We start from the raw sequence: 18,006 nt of genomic DNA on the forward strand, positions 1-18,006 counted from the left end.
GGGCTCTTTAGATTGAGAGGACATACAGTCACGCATCCGTCCCGCTCGGATGTAAATGTTGCCGGGGGATGTTGGTTTTATCTCTTGTTTTGGCTCATCTCAATGTTACCGTCTGTCCTTCACATGGGAGCTACTTAAAGGAACAGTTCACCTGGAAATAATTCTGGCTTTATTTACCTATCGTCATGTTTCCAAACCCAGGTGTGAAGAATGTCCATGCTGTTTCACATCCATCCTTCAAGCTCAAAAAAGTGCATTTATAAATAGTTATGATTTTCTGAAGTCATGTGATGCTAGATTGAGGCTGATTTCTCTCTCTGTCTCTCTGTCTTGCTCCAGATGGTCACGCGTGGCTGTGAGACCACAGAAATGACCTTGCGCAGGAACGGTCTCGGTCAGCTCGGCTTCCACGTCAACTTCGAGGGCATCGTGGCAGACGTGGAGCCGTTTGGATACGCCTGGAAGGCCGGTTTACGTCAGGGCAGCCGGCTGGTGGAGATCTGCAAGGTGGCAGTGGCCACGCTGACCCACGAGCAGATGATCGACCTGCTGCGCACCTCCATCACCGTCAAGGTGGTCATTATCCAGCCGTACGAGGACGGAGAGAACATAACATATAACTGATCTGTCCCTCCCCCTCCCCCTTTCCCCTATCAACAATCAACATCCATCCCATGTGTCACCACCTTTTCCTGATAAAAGCTAGATCTCTAAAATATTATATTATATTTACATTTTAATCATTTAGCAGATGTTTTTATCCAAAGCCACTTACAAATGAGGACAATGGAAGCAATCAAAATCAACAAAAGAGCAATGATATATAAGTTCTATAACAAGTTAGCTTAACATGTACACATAGCAAGGGTTTTTAAAAAGAAAACAGATAGAATAGAAAAAGATTAGTGCAAGCTAGTGTTAGAGGTCTTTCTGCTTTTGTTAATTGTATACTAAATGAAAAGAAAACAGATAGAATACAAAAAGATTAGAAAACTAGTGGTAGGATTTTTTTTTAAAGAAAACAAGCAGCAAATGAATAGAGTGCAAGTCTAAAAGCGACAAGTTTTTAAGAGTAGAATTAGAATAGAGAGTGCTAGAGTCAAATGAATATGTAAGAGATGTGTTTCTAGCCGATTCTTGAAGATGGCTAAGGACTCAGCTGCTCGGATATATTATATTATATTATATTATATTATATTATATTATATTATATTATATCAAAAATTAAATCAAAATTAAAAAAAATAAAAAACAAAAATAAAACATTACAAACAACAAATTTATACTACATAAATTATTATTATAAAATCAAAAATTTTTATTAAATTTATTATCAATATTTATTATATTATATTATAGAAATGTTTATTCATTATAGGGCTTTATTAATTTTATACATAAATGTAATACTTAAGATAGGGCTTTATTCAGCACATATTTATTTTATTTTATATATTATATTATATTATATTATATTATATTATATTATATTATATAACATTTATTATATTATATTATATTTTATTTAATAATTTTTATTTTATTTTACTTTTTATTTTATTTTATTTTTTATTTTATTTTATTCTATTTTATTCTGTTCTATTCTTTTCTGTTCTATTCTTTTAGCCATGATTGAAGATGTTAAATATTCACTATTAACTCATAGTTCTGTATGAAATTCACTACTTTGGCTAAATAAATCACCCAAGATGGAAGTTAATAGCAGGTTTTCTGTGTGTTTTTTTTCCCAGCTTTACTCACATGATTTATTGTGTTGGATGGGATATGAAGTCTGAGTTTTGAGATCTCACTCTTATAAGCTGTAAAAACTACACTACACTTCTTGTTGTCAAGTCGCTCCATCATCCAGTGTTGTTAGCATGATGGCACTCTGGAGCTGATTTGCTGTGAAGGGACAGTCTGCGCCGGGAAGCTCTTTAAGTGATTGTAGTGGATCAGTGGTAACAGAAGCAGAGCGCTGACGTTCCTGAGCAGACGGGACAGCAGTGGAGTAATGCGGCTGACAGATCTGGCCAGCTGGGCCGAGGCCTGACGCTCACGGGCGGTCATCCTTTCACCCAGCGATAGCGGCAGGAGGTGTTTGATTATTGAAGAAATGTCTGACGACTCGCAGCGCAGCAGATTGTGCTTTTAGGGTTCGTCTGCTCGTCCCTCCAGTTAAAACAGGACAGATCCACCTGCACAATCACTTACCATCAGCCACCCATCCATATTTCAAAACAAGAGTGTTAAGGCCTTTTAAAGTAAATCTCATGAAAACGAGAAATTACTGGGTAATCAGTTAATGTTCTTTATAACTTTTACTCTTTTTATATATTTAAAATATATTTTTTAGTTTTTATTTATTTAATAAATTATGAAATAAATGATATGCATTATAAATGCTTTTAATTTTTTATTAATAATTTTTTTTAAATAATAATCACTTATAATTGTTATTATATATTTAATTACTTTTATATTATTATAATAATTTATATTATTAAGATTGCAGATATTGTAATAATAATAATGCATACTGTATATAAGTATAATTATCTATCTATTTATAATGTTATAAGTATTATTTTTGTTATATATTTTATTATTACATATATTCTGAATGATAATAATAATTTATTTCATTAGAATTATTATTTATATACATTTATACACAACTTTTATTCAGTTAGCTCACAAACATGCCTGATGGACAGAGCGGTGTAAATCTAGAGGTTTGTTCTGTCGTTCCTATATTTGTGCCTTTAATACTGGCATAGTATAGTCACATCACATGTGAACACATGCTGATTGTATCCAAACATCCCTCTGTCAATCCAACATGTCAGCAAATCCTCTTACAGTGATCTGTGATCATACGTGATCATCTGTCATCATGCATGACGCAGCAGAAGCTTATTTACAGAGCAGAGCATCTCAGTATTATGATGACTGACCATCAAGGGTCCTGTATGTTCAAGTAGTTTGTCATTTAGATCTATGAGTAACTCTCGACTGACTTATAAACCATAATGGATAACTGTATTTTTACATTTTCTGAGTGCGTAAAACACACTGCTACAATGTTTCAGTGCGGTCAGGTGGTTGTCAGGGTGTTGCTGTGTGGTTGCTAAGGTTCTGAGTGATTTTAGATTGTTGATGTGTGGTTTCTAGTTTGTTCCGAGTGGTTGCTAGGTGATGACCTGTTGTTTTTTTCTGTATGTTCTGCTGATAGCAATGTGGGACGCCAACATTAGCAATTATAATCCTGGCAACAGATCATCATCCTGTGCATCAGAGATGTCAGGAGAGTAAAAGCGTGGAGGGATTTTAACTAGCATTTTTTTTTAGAGTAGTTCACCCAAAATGAAAATTTGCTCAAAACGTACTCACCCTCAGGCCATCCAAGATTAGGATAAACGTACTCACCCTCAGAATATCCAAGATTAAGATGAGTTTGTTTCTCCATCAGATTTGGAGAAATGATAGCATTGCATCAGTGTCTCACATGGATGCTCTGCAGTGAATGGGTGCCGTCAGAATGAGAGTCCAAACAGCTGATTAAAACATCACAATAATCCACAAGTAATCCACAGCACTCCAGTCCAGCAGTTAACATCTTGAAAAGAGAAAAGCTGCATGTTTAAAAGAAACAAATCCATCAAGGCATTTTTAACTTCAAACCGTTGTTTCTGGCTAAAATATGAGTCCATAAACTTCCTCCAGTGAAGGTCTGATCTGAATCAGGAGAGAAATCTGCACAGGTCAAGCACCGTTTACGAGCCAAAACAGCTTTTGATTCAAGACGACAACAGGAGATGCACTTTTTGACTGGAGGAAGCATTATTATGGATTATGGACTTGCATTTTGACCAAGTGAAGGTTTAAAGTTAAATGCCTTGATGATGAACTTGTTTCTTTCAAACATGCAGCTTTTGGCTTCACTAGACGTTAACTGATGGACTGGAGTGCTGATGTTTTTATCAGCTGTTTGGACTTTCATTCTGACGGCACCCATTCACTGCAGAGCATCCATTGATGAGACAGTGATGCAATGCTACATTTCTCCAAATTTGATGAACAAACAAACTCATCTACATCTCGGATGGCCTCAGCAAGTAAATGTTCAGCAAGTATTAATATCTGGGTGAACTATTCCTTTAAATGTGTGTTTGGGTTCATGCTATTGGGAGGCATTAAAACAAAGAATTACTGTAGCACATTTGCTTTTTAAAACACAAGGTCATGGGTTTGATTCCCAGGGAACGCAAGAACTGATTAAATGCATACTGTACCTTCAATGCAATGCCAGTCGCCTTGAATAAAAGCATCTGGCAAATGCATCACTGTAAATGTAATTGCAAGTGATGCAGTTAAACGACCACAGAATATTTCTAGAATTGCCTGAACTCCAGATTTCATCACAGCGTCCAGCATCTATGAACTTTACACCCAGATAAACATGAACTTTAAAGAAAGACTCGCAGTATAAACGGCCAGATTCTCATATACAGCCGAGTCTCATGTTTCAGGTCAGACGTCGGTAACATTACAAACACTCCCTGATTAGTCTGAAAACCAAATATTTACCCGCTGTTTGCATTTTCAATCCGTGAGTGAGCCATTTTAAGTGTAGACACATCTGAAATGTTTCTCTTTTTCGCTCATTAGTGTGATATATGGGCGGCATGTTTAAAGATTCATATAGAAATGATGGAGAAGCTTGAGAACGGCAGGGTTACGGACACATCCTGCTGCTCTAGTGTAAAGAAATAGATTTTCTGGGTAAGGCTAATATTAGAGCCGTATTTCACCAGCTCAGACTGGACTCTGCACAACCATAAAAAGAAATATATCATCAAAATAAAATAAGAGATAAAAAAAAAACGATTGATGTTAAAAGACAAAATACACTTTTTTTTGTCTGAGGGAGGCTTGATTTCCCAGCCATACAAAGAAGTACTGTGATGTTACACTGATGGTATCAGATGGTGCTTAGATATTCAACTACAATAAAAAAATCTAATTTAAAAAACTAGTTTAAAAAAATTATACACAACCAACAAAACACTACCATCAAAAAATAGTTCTTATCAAATATTTTTATGTTTTTTAAAGAAGTCTCTTCTGCTCACCAAGGCTGCATTTATTTGATCAAAAATGCAGTAAACACTGTAAAATTGTGAAATATTATTACAATTCAAAATAGCTGTATTTTGTTTGAATATGTTGTAAAATGTAATTTATTCCTGTGATCAAAGCTGAATTTTCAGCATCTTTACTCCAATCTTCAGTGTCACATGATCTTCAGAAATCATTCTCATATGCTGCTCGAGAAACATTTCTGATTATTATCAATGTTGAAAACATTTGTGCTGCTTCATATTTTTGTGGAAACTGTGATGCATTTTAATTTTCAGGATTCTTCGATCAATAGAAAGTTCAAAAGAACAGCATTTATTTGAAATAGTAATCTTTTGCATCATTATAAATGCCTTTACTGTCACTCCTTATCAATTTAATGCATCTTTGCTGAATAACTTTATTTATTTAAAAAAAAATCTTACTGACCCCAAATTTTTAATGCATATTATCATAAAACTAAATAATTAAATCATAAATTTTTTTATATAATACCACATAATCAATTATCATTACACATAAAATATATAATTTTTCTAATTTATGTTGTTTTGATTCCAATTATAATAGTTATAATAAAGTTATAATAATATAATAATAGTTATAATAAAATATTTTGTTATTATTATTCAGTAAAATTATAGTAGATGGTTTATACATATATATATTATTAAAACATTTTTTATATATTATTTTAGTTAATTTGATAAAAGGTATAATTGATTACTTTAATTTGAATACCTAATGCAATTTTTGCAGGATCAGGAAATGTTGCATGCTCGATTTGACCTTGTGTAGCCTGTATAGCTCATTTATCCATATGGTGTTTCACAAGCTATATTATGTCAGTCAGTACTGATCATTATTGCATTTTGCAGGCTCATTAGTATCTTACCTTTATATCCCACACTCGTGTTTTCTGTTATAATACAGTAGTGTGAAAGGATTGACTCGTGCAGATCTTGGCGGGCCGCAGTGGAAAACATCGCTCTATAAATCTGAGCAGCGGTGCGAACGCTCCCATATTGCATGAGCTCTCTGATGAAAACTGGCCCTCAAAGTTTGCTTAACATGCTTTTTCTTGGATAAAAATGCTAACGTTAAGAATAACTCTTGGTTAGACGTGTGGGATCAAGTGTGTTTCTAAAACAACATACTGAATCTGTAACAGCTTCCTCCAAAATGCAGTTGGGTTCGTGTTTCTCGGCACATTCACACGCTGTAGATTATTCTCAATATGTCAGCGCAGGTCAGAGGTTCCAGGTTTTGATGTGGAAAATCTGAATGTTTTGTTCTGTGTGGGAGTTGAAGTAAAACATAAACGTGTGGAAAAATACACACATTAGCTTTAGTGTGCTCTTTAAACTGTCTTTGGCTTATGCTGTGAATTGTTTAACTCAAGTTTTGGATATTATTCAGGGAAACGGACATAAAGAAACTGATTGACCAGTTTATTCTGTAAACACTCAATATCTCATATATGCTCGGGTCGCCAAAGTTGCAGTTCAGAAGTTTGCATTTCTTTTCAACTGGTTCTCATTATGTTGTGTCTGTGAGTGATGTACTGTAAATGCATTGATGCTGACTGAGTTTTCAAACACATGAGCCAATGCTGTTAGCTGCAGCTAATGTTTCAACAGCACGTCTGGATGCATTTGCATGTGAATTTTCCTTGATTTCTGCTCACTGATAAACACTTAAGGGTCATTTGAGTCCCAGAACTAAAGAGCCTTTCACATCAGTCACCTCAACACACCACTGCATTGAACTTCATGCAAAGCTTACAGCGGGGGAAATCCAACCAAGAAAGAAATGTACTAAAAACAACTTACATATTAATCATTTGATTACTAAAATGTAATAATAGTGTAACATATTATATATTTCATTATATAATTTGATTACTGGTAATCATTTGATTACTAAAATGTAATAATAGAAAAACAAAAAATATAAAAAATAAATATAATAATAACTAGTATTATTATTTTTAAAAGTTACACATTATAAATATTATAAATATTATACATATACATATTGCATATCATAAAAATGAAAAATCTTTAGCAATATTTTGATTTACTTTTTATTTTTAATATCTTCTGTTTAAATTTTAGTCATTTTGTTGTATTTTTTGTCATTTTCATTAGTTTTTATTACTCAAATTTTATTTTTAAATTATTTCAGTTTTAGTTAATTTAGTTAAACTAGATGAAAATTAGAAATATTGCCTTGGCAACTAACTGAAAAAAAAAAAAATATATTATTTATCATTTTATTTTATTTCAGTTAAAGGTTATATATTTCAAGTAACAATTTTTTAATGGTTTTATTTTTAGTTTTATTTATAGTTAACTTACGTGCAACACCTCCAAAAAAAAAAAATATATAAAATCAAAAACCTCTTTTTTTCCACCTCTCTTATTTTGCATTTTTGGAGATCAAAAATCTCATTCCCCATTGCAAAATATCTTGTTTTGTTTTTTTCATAGAAGAAAGTCATACAGAGTCTGAACGACATGAGGTTGAGTAAATGACGACAGACTTTCATTTATTCCTGGTCTTTTTCTTTAATGTATTCCAGCAGGATTTCTCTGTAAAAAAAAAAACTCCCTTTGGAGGATGCTTTGCATTGCCGTTGCTCTTGGCGAGAGATCCTGCCAGAAAGTGTAGCGTAGCGTCTAGTGTTCTCTGGCCTCGTGAGGACGCAGAGGTCAGTGATGTCCAGAGGGCAATGGGGTAGTAGCTGATGAATGCAGCTCAATTTAAAACACATTTCAGCCGATGCAGAGATCACATTGTCTGATTTTTGGGGCTGTCTCCTGCATCTAATTGATACGAGCCTGTGGGCTGCTTATGCAAATGGAAGAGGAGAATGTTAACCCTTCACCTCAAGAGCTTCATGCAGACAATAGCTCCAGAGTTGTATTGCAGAAGGTTTTTTTTTTTCGTTTTGTAGGCAGACTGTTTTTATAACCCTTGGGCTCTTTTCTTTTCTTCAACCCAAAAACACACCTCAAACAGCTTCTCCATTTCTGTGTGTCTTCTAGTTCCCTTCTAGCACTCGTATCCACCTTATTTTTAAAGTAAGAGCAGGAGTAACTTGAAAAAGTGAGGCTTCCAGTGTCATTCACTTCTTGTTTTTTAAACCTGTACAGAACAGGTAAATATAGGTGTATATATACACTGTACAGCAAATCTCAACTGCTTGATTGCCAAAAAATGTAAATCATATTATCTCCCAGCTCTAGTCTGCTAAATGCCACTTTAAGGCAAGATATTACGATATTATAAACATTAAGATCATGATTTTCTGTAAAGCTGCTTTGAAGCAATGTGTATTGTGAAAAGCGCTACACAAATAAATTTCACGACTATATATTATATGCACTTGTATATGGTTCAGTTTTTAAAGCTCAGGTAATGGTTGCATAAACTGCTCAGACTAGTCTGTTTTTTTTCTGCAAAACTGGTAATAATTTTTTAAAGTCAGTTAAATAAAAAGGTAGATTAGTCTGAAAAGTAAGACGTATAACCACTTGGTCAATTGCTAGTTGGTCAAATTAGTTGTTAAGACACAGTCTTAATATAGAGGCTGTTTATGCAAGACTTGAGCAAGACACTTGTTTGAAGGGACTGAAACATTTGCAGCCTATTTTAGGTTTTTTAACCCATGCATTTAAAAGTGGAAAAATATTAATCAAGAAGAAATGTAGATTTGATGCATCATAAATGGATTGCATGTTGAAAAGTCTCTGTGTATGACAGGTGGTTGGAGGGTTTGAAATATAAAAAAGAAAGTTGGTGAAAAGCTGCTGAAGATGTACTCACCCTCAGATCATCCAAGATTATGATGAGTTTGTTTCTTCATCAGATTTGGAGAAATGTAGAATTGCATCACTTGCTCTGAAATTAGAATTGCCAACTTGCTCTGCAGTGAATGGGTGCCGTCAGAATGAGAGTCCAAACAGCTGATAAAAACATCACAATAATCCACAAGTAATCCACACCACTCCAGTCCATCAGTTAATGTCTTGTGAAGAGACAAGCTGTGTGTTTGTAAGAAACAAATACATTGTGAAGACGTTTTTAAATAAAATATAAGTCTATATTAACTCTTCTTCCAGTGAAAAATCGTCTTGTCTGAATTAGGAGAGAAATCTGCACAGATCAAGCACTGTTTACAAGCCAAAACAACTAATATGTGACTGGATTTTGATATCAGAGACAACAGGAGATGGACTTTTACACTAGAGGAAGCCTTATTATGGATCATGGATTATGGACTCATATTTTAGCTGGAAATGATTGTTTGAAGTTTATATATATATATCTATATATATATATCTATATATATATCTATATATATATATATATATATATATATATATATCTATATATATATATATATATATCTATATATATATATATATATATATATATATATATATATATAAGCATCTTCTAAATGTCTGTTGACGTCATTTCTGCTCTCTGTCTCTCAGGGGATGTTCAGAGCTCTACCGCATCCCTATGGTGGAGTATAAGCTGGACAGTGAAGGAACACCCTGCGAGTACAAGACACCCTTCAAGAGAAACACCACCTGGCACCGTGTGCCCACCAGCGGCCAGCCTCTTCCCGATCGCATGCCGTGCCAGCAGATCCTCCAGCACGCTCAGACCGCCATCCCACGCAGCACCTCTTTCGACAGGAAGCTACCGGATGGACCCAGGTATCACTTCAGTTTCAGATGCATGCTTTCGCGTGTCTTTCCAAAGGTGTTTTTCTAAATGTAACTGTGTAACTGTGAATCCATCGCCTTCATGAATGAAGCAGATACATTCAGATTTCATGAACGAGGCAGAACTCTGGGTGTTAGGATGCATGAAAAATACAACAGGATGAAGGAAGTGTGAGATGATGATTAAGCCTTTTATTGTTTATTTTCTGACATTTGTGACCCTGGACCACAAATCCAGTCATAAGGGTCACGTTCTCGAAATTGAGATGTATACAATATCTGAAAGCTGAATAAATAATCTTTCCATTGATGCATGGTTTATTAGGATAGGACAATATTTGTCTGAGATACAACTATTTGAAAATCTGGAATCTGAGGGTGCAAAAAAAATCAAAATACTGAGAAAATCATCTTTAAAGTTGTTCAAATGAAGTTCTTAGCGATGCATATTACTAATAAAAAATTAAGTTTTGATATATTTACGGGTCGGAAATGCTTTTGTGCTCCAGATCATGGAACATTACTTAATATCCTAATGATTTTTGTCATAAAAGAAAAATCTATAGTTTTGACCCATACAATGTATTTTTGGCTACTGCTACAAATATACCCCAGTGACTTAAGACTGCTTTTGTGCTCCAGGGTCACATTTTTAGGGTCACATGTCTAGGGCTCTGTGATTTCCGTGACGTGGACAGAATTGCAAAATCCAGTCATAAAAAATGGAATTTACAGTAATGCAGAATGTCACCAAATATGGAAAGTTTTGGATGAATAACTCAAAAGTAGATCTGTACATTTAATCAAATCACAATGTAGTCTAGTGTCTGTGAATATTAAAGTGCAAAAGACGCCTGTTTACATATGAAGTCTGCATGTTTTGCATGTCTGCCAAAAATAAAAGGAACTGTTCAATTTTAATTTGATTACGTTTTAAAAGATTAAGTCATCATCATTTGTATTAAATCATAAATCCAGAAAAAATTAAAACGGGCAACACAGAATTTCTGACAAAATAAAACCGTTTTATGAATTCAATTAATTACTTTTAATTTCTTTTAATATAATTGTATTAAATAGTAATGATAATTGTTGCTAAATTCTGTAAGTTTCATGATTTCAATTATATCGCCATGCTTTTTGATTACTAAAATTTAATTTAACCAGTACAACGGAATCCAAAAAAATGAAAACTAAAACAGAAATTGGAATTTGAGAAAAGAATAAAACCAATTTCTTAGGGCTCTATATATGTTAATGGTTCTCTTAAATAATAATATTTTACATTTTAGTTTGCACAAAGCATACTGAACAATGTATTACTGTTAATGCACGTTACTCCCTGTACTAATGAGTAAAGTTTCACGTTATCTCTTGACTTTACATTAATACCCCGTTACATTCTCAAGGTTTGATGGACCTCAATTTTAATCTTATCGTTGGTTTTTCTGGTTTTACTAATATTTATCATCTATCCTATTTGATCCACAATGCAACAAAAATGACTTCTTAGTAAGTTTTCAATAAGTCTTTTTGTCTTGCTTTCCAGTAAAACTATTTTTTAAACCAAATCAATTTGTTTGATTAGCAGATATTGAGACTTGTTTTGACATACAGTATATCATGTCTTTAATATGAGAGTATTTTGTCTTACTGCACTGGCAAGTTTGGTCACTTGATTTACGTATGAATTAGTTAAAAACAAATTTAAAAAATCTGTCAAAAGTGCAGTAAGACAAAATACACACATTTTCAAAATACAGTCTATGAAAACAAATCTTAAAATTGCATGCCATATTGCTTAAGTATATTTGTTTAATTTTTAGATATTTCAACTGGAAAACAAAACAAAAATTCTCATTAAGAATATTTTTGCAGTGGAAAAACCTGGTTCACATAAAGGCAAAATAGGTTCAAAATGTGAAAATAAATATATTCAGATAGAAAACATTTGTTTTATATTGTAGTAATATTTCACAATAATGCAGTTTTTTCTGTATTTTTGATTAAATAAATGCAGCCTTGGTGAGCAGAAAATTCTAAAATCTTGCAGACCATTATATATTATAATGCTCGTTTTTGGAGCTTGAAAACTATATTTGCCTTTAGAAAATATCTTAAGATTGTTTGCAGAATTGCTTCTTGAATAAATAAATTTTCTTTTTAGGATTTTAGCTATTTTAACTGAAAAATAAGTTATAATATTCTTTTTTTTTTTCTTCTTCTTTTTTTTTTTTGCATTGCACAAACCTGATTAACATAAAGGGAAAATGTATTCAAATATGTGTGAATTTCAATAAAAAAGTTTTTCAAACAGTTTCTGCATGCACCAACAATTTACTCGCTGCTGGAAAATGTTGTACTGCTGACACAGATCATCATGAATTCAGCTTCCTGTATTTGGTATGCAGGCGATATGCCTTTCAAATAGGGTTTGTTATAATGTAGTCATTTGTTCTTACTTGCAAACCCCTCGCTGTGTTGATGACCTTTCCCGGCTCCTCTATGAGACCGCATGTGGAGAGAGCGATGCTACGCTACAGTAATGGCACACCACTGGACTCTCTTACCCTCTTATTAGTGATACTAACTCCCACGTTTTCACAAGGAAATGCATGAAATGTCATGAAACATACAGTATACATTGAATGCAATGAAAAGTCACTTTGGATAAAAGCATCTTCTAAATACATAAATGCATAAATGTAAGATATTTACAGCTGTTAAGGGTCTTCTTGCATGTTGGCCGGTGGCATCGCTCATGCACAAAGTGACAATGCCAATAGTGCATTCTGGTCTGTGCATTGTGTCTTCTTTGGCGAGGATCAGATGCTTGCGTTTTATGACTGATTATTCATACTATCCACATCTTCTGAATGCATGGAAAACCCAGATGCACGTTTACATATTACTATAATACTTACTATATTTGTAGTATGCATACTGTGCACATCTTCTGAATGCATGGAAAACCCAGATGCACGTTTGCCCACATGTCAAATAAATACAGGAAAAAGTTAATTGCAATAACATATTTAACAAAAAAACAAGGTTTCAGTAATGTTTAAACTGTTTTGATGTCAGGCTAAAGTTATTAATAAGATTATATTGGTTAATTTTATTATTAAATATTATTTTTTATTTTTATTTATTTAGTATTAAGTTTATTATAATTTAATTTAGTATTAATGTATTGGTCCAATTAATAATTCAATAAATTAATATAGATCAACAATTAAAATCAAATAATAAAAATAAATATACATTTAATAAACAAATATTACAAATTAATAATCAAATAAATTAATAAAGTATTGGTCCAATTAATAATTCAATTAATTTAAATCAGTCAATTAATCAGTTACTAAAGTCGTATTGATCATGTTTATCATATTAGTCAGTATTCGTTTAATATTAGTTTAGGTTGAAGTTATTAATAAGATTATATTGAATATGTTTATTATCAAATATTTTGAGTGTTTATTTAGTATTACTTTTTTACATTTAATTTAATTTATTATTAATGTACTGACCTAATTAATAATTTAATAAATCTAAATTAATTTATAAACTTAGATATGATAATTAGGATCAAATATTATTCAGTATCTGAATTGGTCCAATTAATAATTAAATTAAATTAAATTAAATTAAATTAATGAATCAACCAATAACATTAATAATAAAAGTAATAATAATATGAATAATTGTAGTTTTAATCATAGTCTTTATTTGCATGTTCATTCATTTTATTATTGTTTTTTTTTTGTATCATTTATTATTATTATTATAATATATTGCTTGTTTCTTTGTAAAGCAGCTTGAGGAGCTGCATTTAAAAATGCAATATTGAATACAATTTATTATTATTATTATTACTATTGATGCTTGCAATAATTATGAGACTGTGTGTTGCCTAATTATCCATGGCTCTTTGCACAAATGTGCTTTATTTTATTTCATTATTTCTTTTTCTCTGCACTGATAAGAATGTCATGGTAGACAAAGTAATGCTTAATGTTGCATGCACTCTCCTGCTCTTCGAGCTCTTCTGATTTAGATCAGACACACTGAAGTCATCACCTGATGCTGAAATCTGAACGGAAACCCATCTGCTGTGTCTGTTTCTCTCGCTGCAGGAGCGTTCAGGATGTTGAGAAGCCTCAGATCTCGTCCTGCAGTAAAGGAGACGCGTCCCAACACTACCGCAGCTCACCCAGTAACCAGTCGTCCTCCAGCGACCCGGGACCCTGCGCAAGCGCCAGCTGGAACCAGCAGCCGGGATACGACGGGTAACACACACTCACAGAGAATGATTTCATAACAAATGGAATGGGTGTGTGTGTGTGTGTGTGTGTGTGTGTGTGTGTGTGTGTGTGTGACCCTGGAACACAAAACCAGTCTTAAGTGTCAATTTTTTAAAACTGAGATTTATACAGTACATCATCTGAAAGCTGAATAAATAAGCGTTCCATTGATGTATGGTTTGTTAGGATCTGAATATTTGTTCGAGATACAACTATTTGAAAATCTGGAATCTGAGGGTGCAAAAAAATCAAAATATTGAGAAAATCGCCTTTAGAGTTGTCCAAGTGAAATCCTTAGCAATGCATATTACCAATAAAAAAAATTAAGTTTTAATATATTTGGAGAAAGAAATTTAAAAAATATCTTAAAATCCTAATGATTTTTGGCATAAAAGAAAAATCAATAATTTTGACCCATACAATGTATTTTTGGCTATTGCTACAAATATACCCCAGAGACCTTAAGACTGCTTTTGTGCTCCAGGGTCACATATAATTAATAAAATAAGTATTAATGTATCAAATAATATAAATCAGTTAACTAGTAAAATTATTGATACTTTATCAAATATTATTCAGTATTTTAGTTAAATATAAATCAGTTAACTAGTAAAATTATTGATACTTTATCAAATATTATTCAGTATTTTAGTTTATTATCAAATATTATTCAGTATTTTAGTTTATTTTAGTTTAATGTAGCATCCATGTATTAGTTTAATTAATTTAAATTAATAAATCAAACAAAAACATTTATAGAATTATATTAATTCTTTTGAACTCAATTTTTAATTCAATTTAATAAAATTTAATTTATAAATAAAAAAATTTTATTTATTTAATAAAATTGTATTGATAATTTCAAATATATCCGTTAATAATGTATTGGTTCAATTAATATGAATTAATAAATCAAACAATTAGCATTATATTGATAATTATTTTCATCTTTTAATTATAAATATATAACATTTACTTCATTTTAAATCAATTTAATTTAATTTAATTTAAAATTTCATGTATTGGTCCAATTAATAATAATAATAAAAAAAAACAAACAATTATATTTATAAAAAAATATTAATAATAACAAATACAAATAATAGTAATAATTTTATTATTAATAAATTATAGATATTATAGTTTAATTTAGTACTAATCTTTTGGTCCAATTACTATTTAAATTAATGTAAATCAACCAATATAGCAATATATCAATAACAATATATTAATAATTGTATTATTTAATATATGTAATTATTATTTAGTATATTTAGTATAGATGTCCATCTGACATATAATTTTATTTTTAATTTGATATTATAGTATTAATAAAAACTTTTAGAAATTTATAAATATTTATACATATTTTATTTAATCTTGTAATAAACTTGGGTTTATCATATAGTCCATCTGACATAGTTTCATTTGGGTTTTAGAAAACAATACTAGTACTCAATTTGAAGTCAGCCATAAAGACTTCTAGAAAAAACACATCTATAAACCACAAATGACACAACCATTATCATTCAATAACTAAACTTTATTGAATTTTAATAAATATCAAATCTCAATATAAATCCATAAACAATCTTTTATTACCAGACTTTGTTGAATTTTGATTAATATCCAATGTTTCTCAACTCCCATAATCAATCCCATCAAGACTGACGGTTGTTTAGGATCAGTAAAGAAAGGTCTGATCATCTGACTGATTGAACTCCAGCCGGTCTCGTCCGCAGGTGTCAGTCTCCTGTGCTCCACGAGCGCTCGGCTGAAGCCCAGGGCATGCTGGGAGACAGGGAGATGCTGAGGGAGAGAGAGCCGACTCTCGAGAGGACACGCTCTGCAGGTGCCATTCACACATTTACACTGATCTTTCCCTCCAGTGAAGGTCAGGTAGACATTAGCTGCTGGACTGAAAATAGACTTCAAACTGCATTTGAAAACGCAAAACACACCGAATGAGAAGCGTTCATAAGCTGTTGTCAGGGACAGAGAATTTTATATAGCAGAATCAAAATTAAACATAAAAATCAAAACCAAATTATTTAATTCAGCCCTATTTATTAAAATAATACAGGTTATTTAGAACACTACAAGTCAAAAGTAAAACTACCAGTCAAAAGTAGATTTTTTTGTTTTTTTTTTAAGAATTCTCTCTGCTCACCAAGCCTGCATTTATTTGATCCAAAATGCAAACATTTTTACTATATAAATAACTGCTTTCTATTTGGATATGTGTTAAAATGTAATTTATTCCTGTGATGCGCAGCTGTATTTTCAGCATCATTACTCCAGTCTTCAGTGTCACATGATCTTCAGAAATCATTCTAATATGCTGATTTGCTGCTTAAAAATATGTATTATTATTATTATTATTATTATTATTATTATTATTATTATTATTTTGAAAACAGTTGAGTAAATTTTAATCAGGATTCTTTGATGAACAGAAAAAATCCAAAGATCAGCATTTATCTGAAATACAAATATTTTGTAACATTATACACTGAGTTTGGAGTCAGTATAAATAAAAAAAAAAAAAGTTAGATTGGGTGGGGTGGGGAAGTGATAATAAAGACATTTATAAATTCAGCAAGGATGCTTTAAATTGATCAAAAGTGATAATAAATAAATTTACAAAAGATTTCTATTTCAGATAAACACATAAATTCTGAACTTTCTAACCATCAAATAAACCAAAAAAACAATAAAAAAAATCTACTCATCAACATAAAACAAAATCAGTATATTTTATTGCAGCAAATCAGTATATTAGAATGATTTCTGAAGGATCATATGACACTGAAGACTGAAGAAAATACACTTAAAAAACAACATTAAAAAAACAGAAAAAAAATTATAAAAATAATAAAAAAACAAAGAAATATGAACAGTGTAAGACAGTGTCTGTGCTCTTGTGTTTGCTGCAGTCAGTCTGTTTTCTTCACAGAGGCGAAGTGGCACGTCCCTTCCACCAAGATCCTCAACTCCTTGAAGGAAAGAGGCAAGGATTCGCCAAACAAGTTGACAAGGGTAAGACTATTCCCACTCAACGCTCCTGTAGAGTAGAAGTCATGCCATACATAAGCCCAAGTATTAAATAACATTAAACCCTCCTCTGTGTTTGCTAATAGGTTTCCTTTTGGGTACGAATTTTAAAATAATATTACACTCATAATCACTTATTATAGTTAACTAAACCTTTAAGCAAAACAATAAAATAAAATTAAAATATATTTTTTCAAAATCTAATGTTTTTATATCTACTGGTTGCCATGGCAACAATACTAATTATTAACTAAAAAAAATAGCTAATAAAAATGAGAAAGACTCGCAACAAAATTAAAAATTTAAATCTCAAAAAAATTACATAAAAAATAGCTAATAAAAATGAGAAAGACTCGCAACAAAATTGCTAAGACTTTAAGAAAAAAATTAAAACAAAAATACAACAATAAAAACTAAATATTCAAATGTTAAAATAATTAGAAAACATTATCATAATTTCATTCTCTATATAAAAAAAATGTCCATGCCTATGACATTTTTATTTATTTATATATTCAGGTTTTCCAATGATATATAATAATAATAATAATAATAATATAATAATAATAATAATTACAACAAAATAAGCATTTGTAATTCACCTAAAAAATGGGTCTTTTTTTTTTTTTTTTTAAGCTGTTATAGCTTATTTAAATGCTTATTTTGTATTATATAAATCATTGGTTGAGGACCACTGCCATAAAAGCAATATGAAATAATGAAGCCACAAATCTAACCCTTAAAATCGTATTTTTTGATAA

The 18,006-nt window shown here is 31.4% G+C and overlaps 1 protein-coding gene across 1 annotated transcript in view; it reads left to right on the forward strand.

Annotated features, from left to right (window-relative positions):
* Positions 1-18,006, forward strand: part of LOC109103547 (signal-induced proliferation-associated 1-like protein 2) — a 95,552-nt gene that overhangs the window by 47,065 nt on the left and 30,481 nt on the right. Inside the window, exons 9-13 of the mRNA XM_042769530.1 lie at positions 340-604; positions 9,638-9,875; positions 14,024-14,176; positions 15,934-16,043; positions 17,148-17,230. Of these exons, the coding sequence (XP_042625464.1) occupies positions 340-604; positions 9,638-9,875; positions 14,024-14,176; positions 15,934-16,043; positions 17,148-17,230 (849 nt within the window). The remainder of the gene's footprint in view (positions 1-339; positions 605-9,637; positions 9,876-14,023; positions 14,177-15,933; positions 16,044-17,147; positions 17,231-18,006) is intronic.

This window comes from Cyprinus carpio, chromosome A13 (genome assembly GCF_018340385.1).
Source record: "Cyprinus carpio isolate SPL01 chromosome A13, ASM1834038v1, whole genome shotgun sequence".
Lineage (NCBI taxonomy): Eukaryota > Metazoa > Chordata > Actinopteri > Cypriniformes > Cyprinidae > Cyprinus > Cyprinus carpio.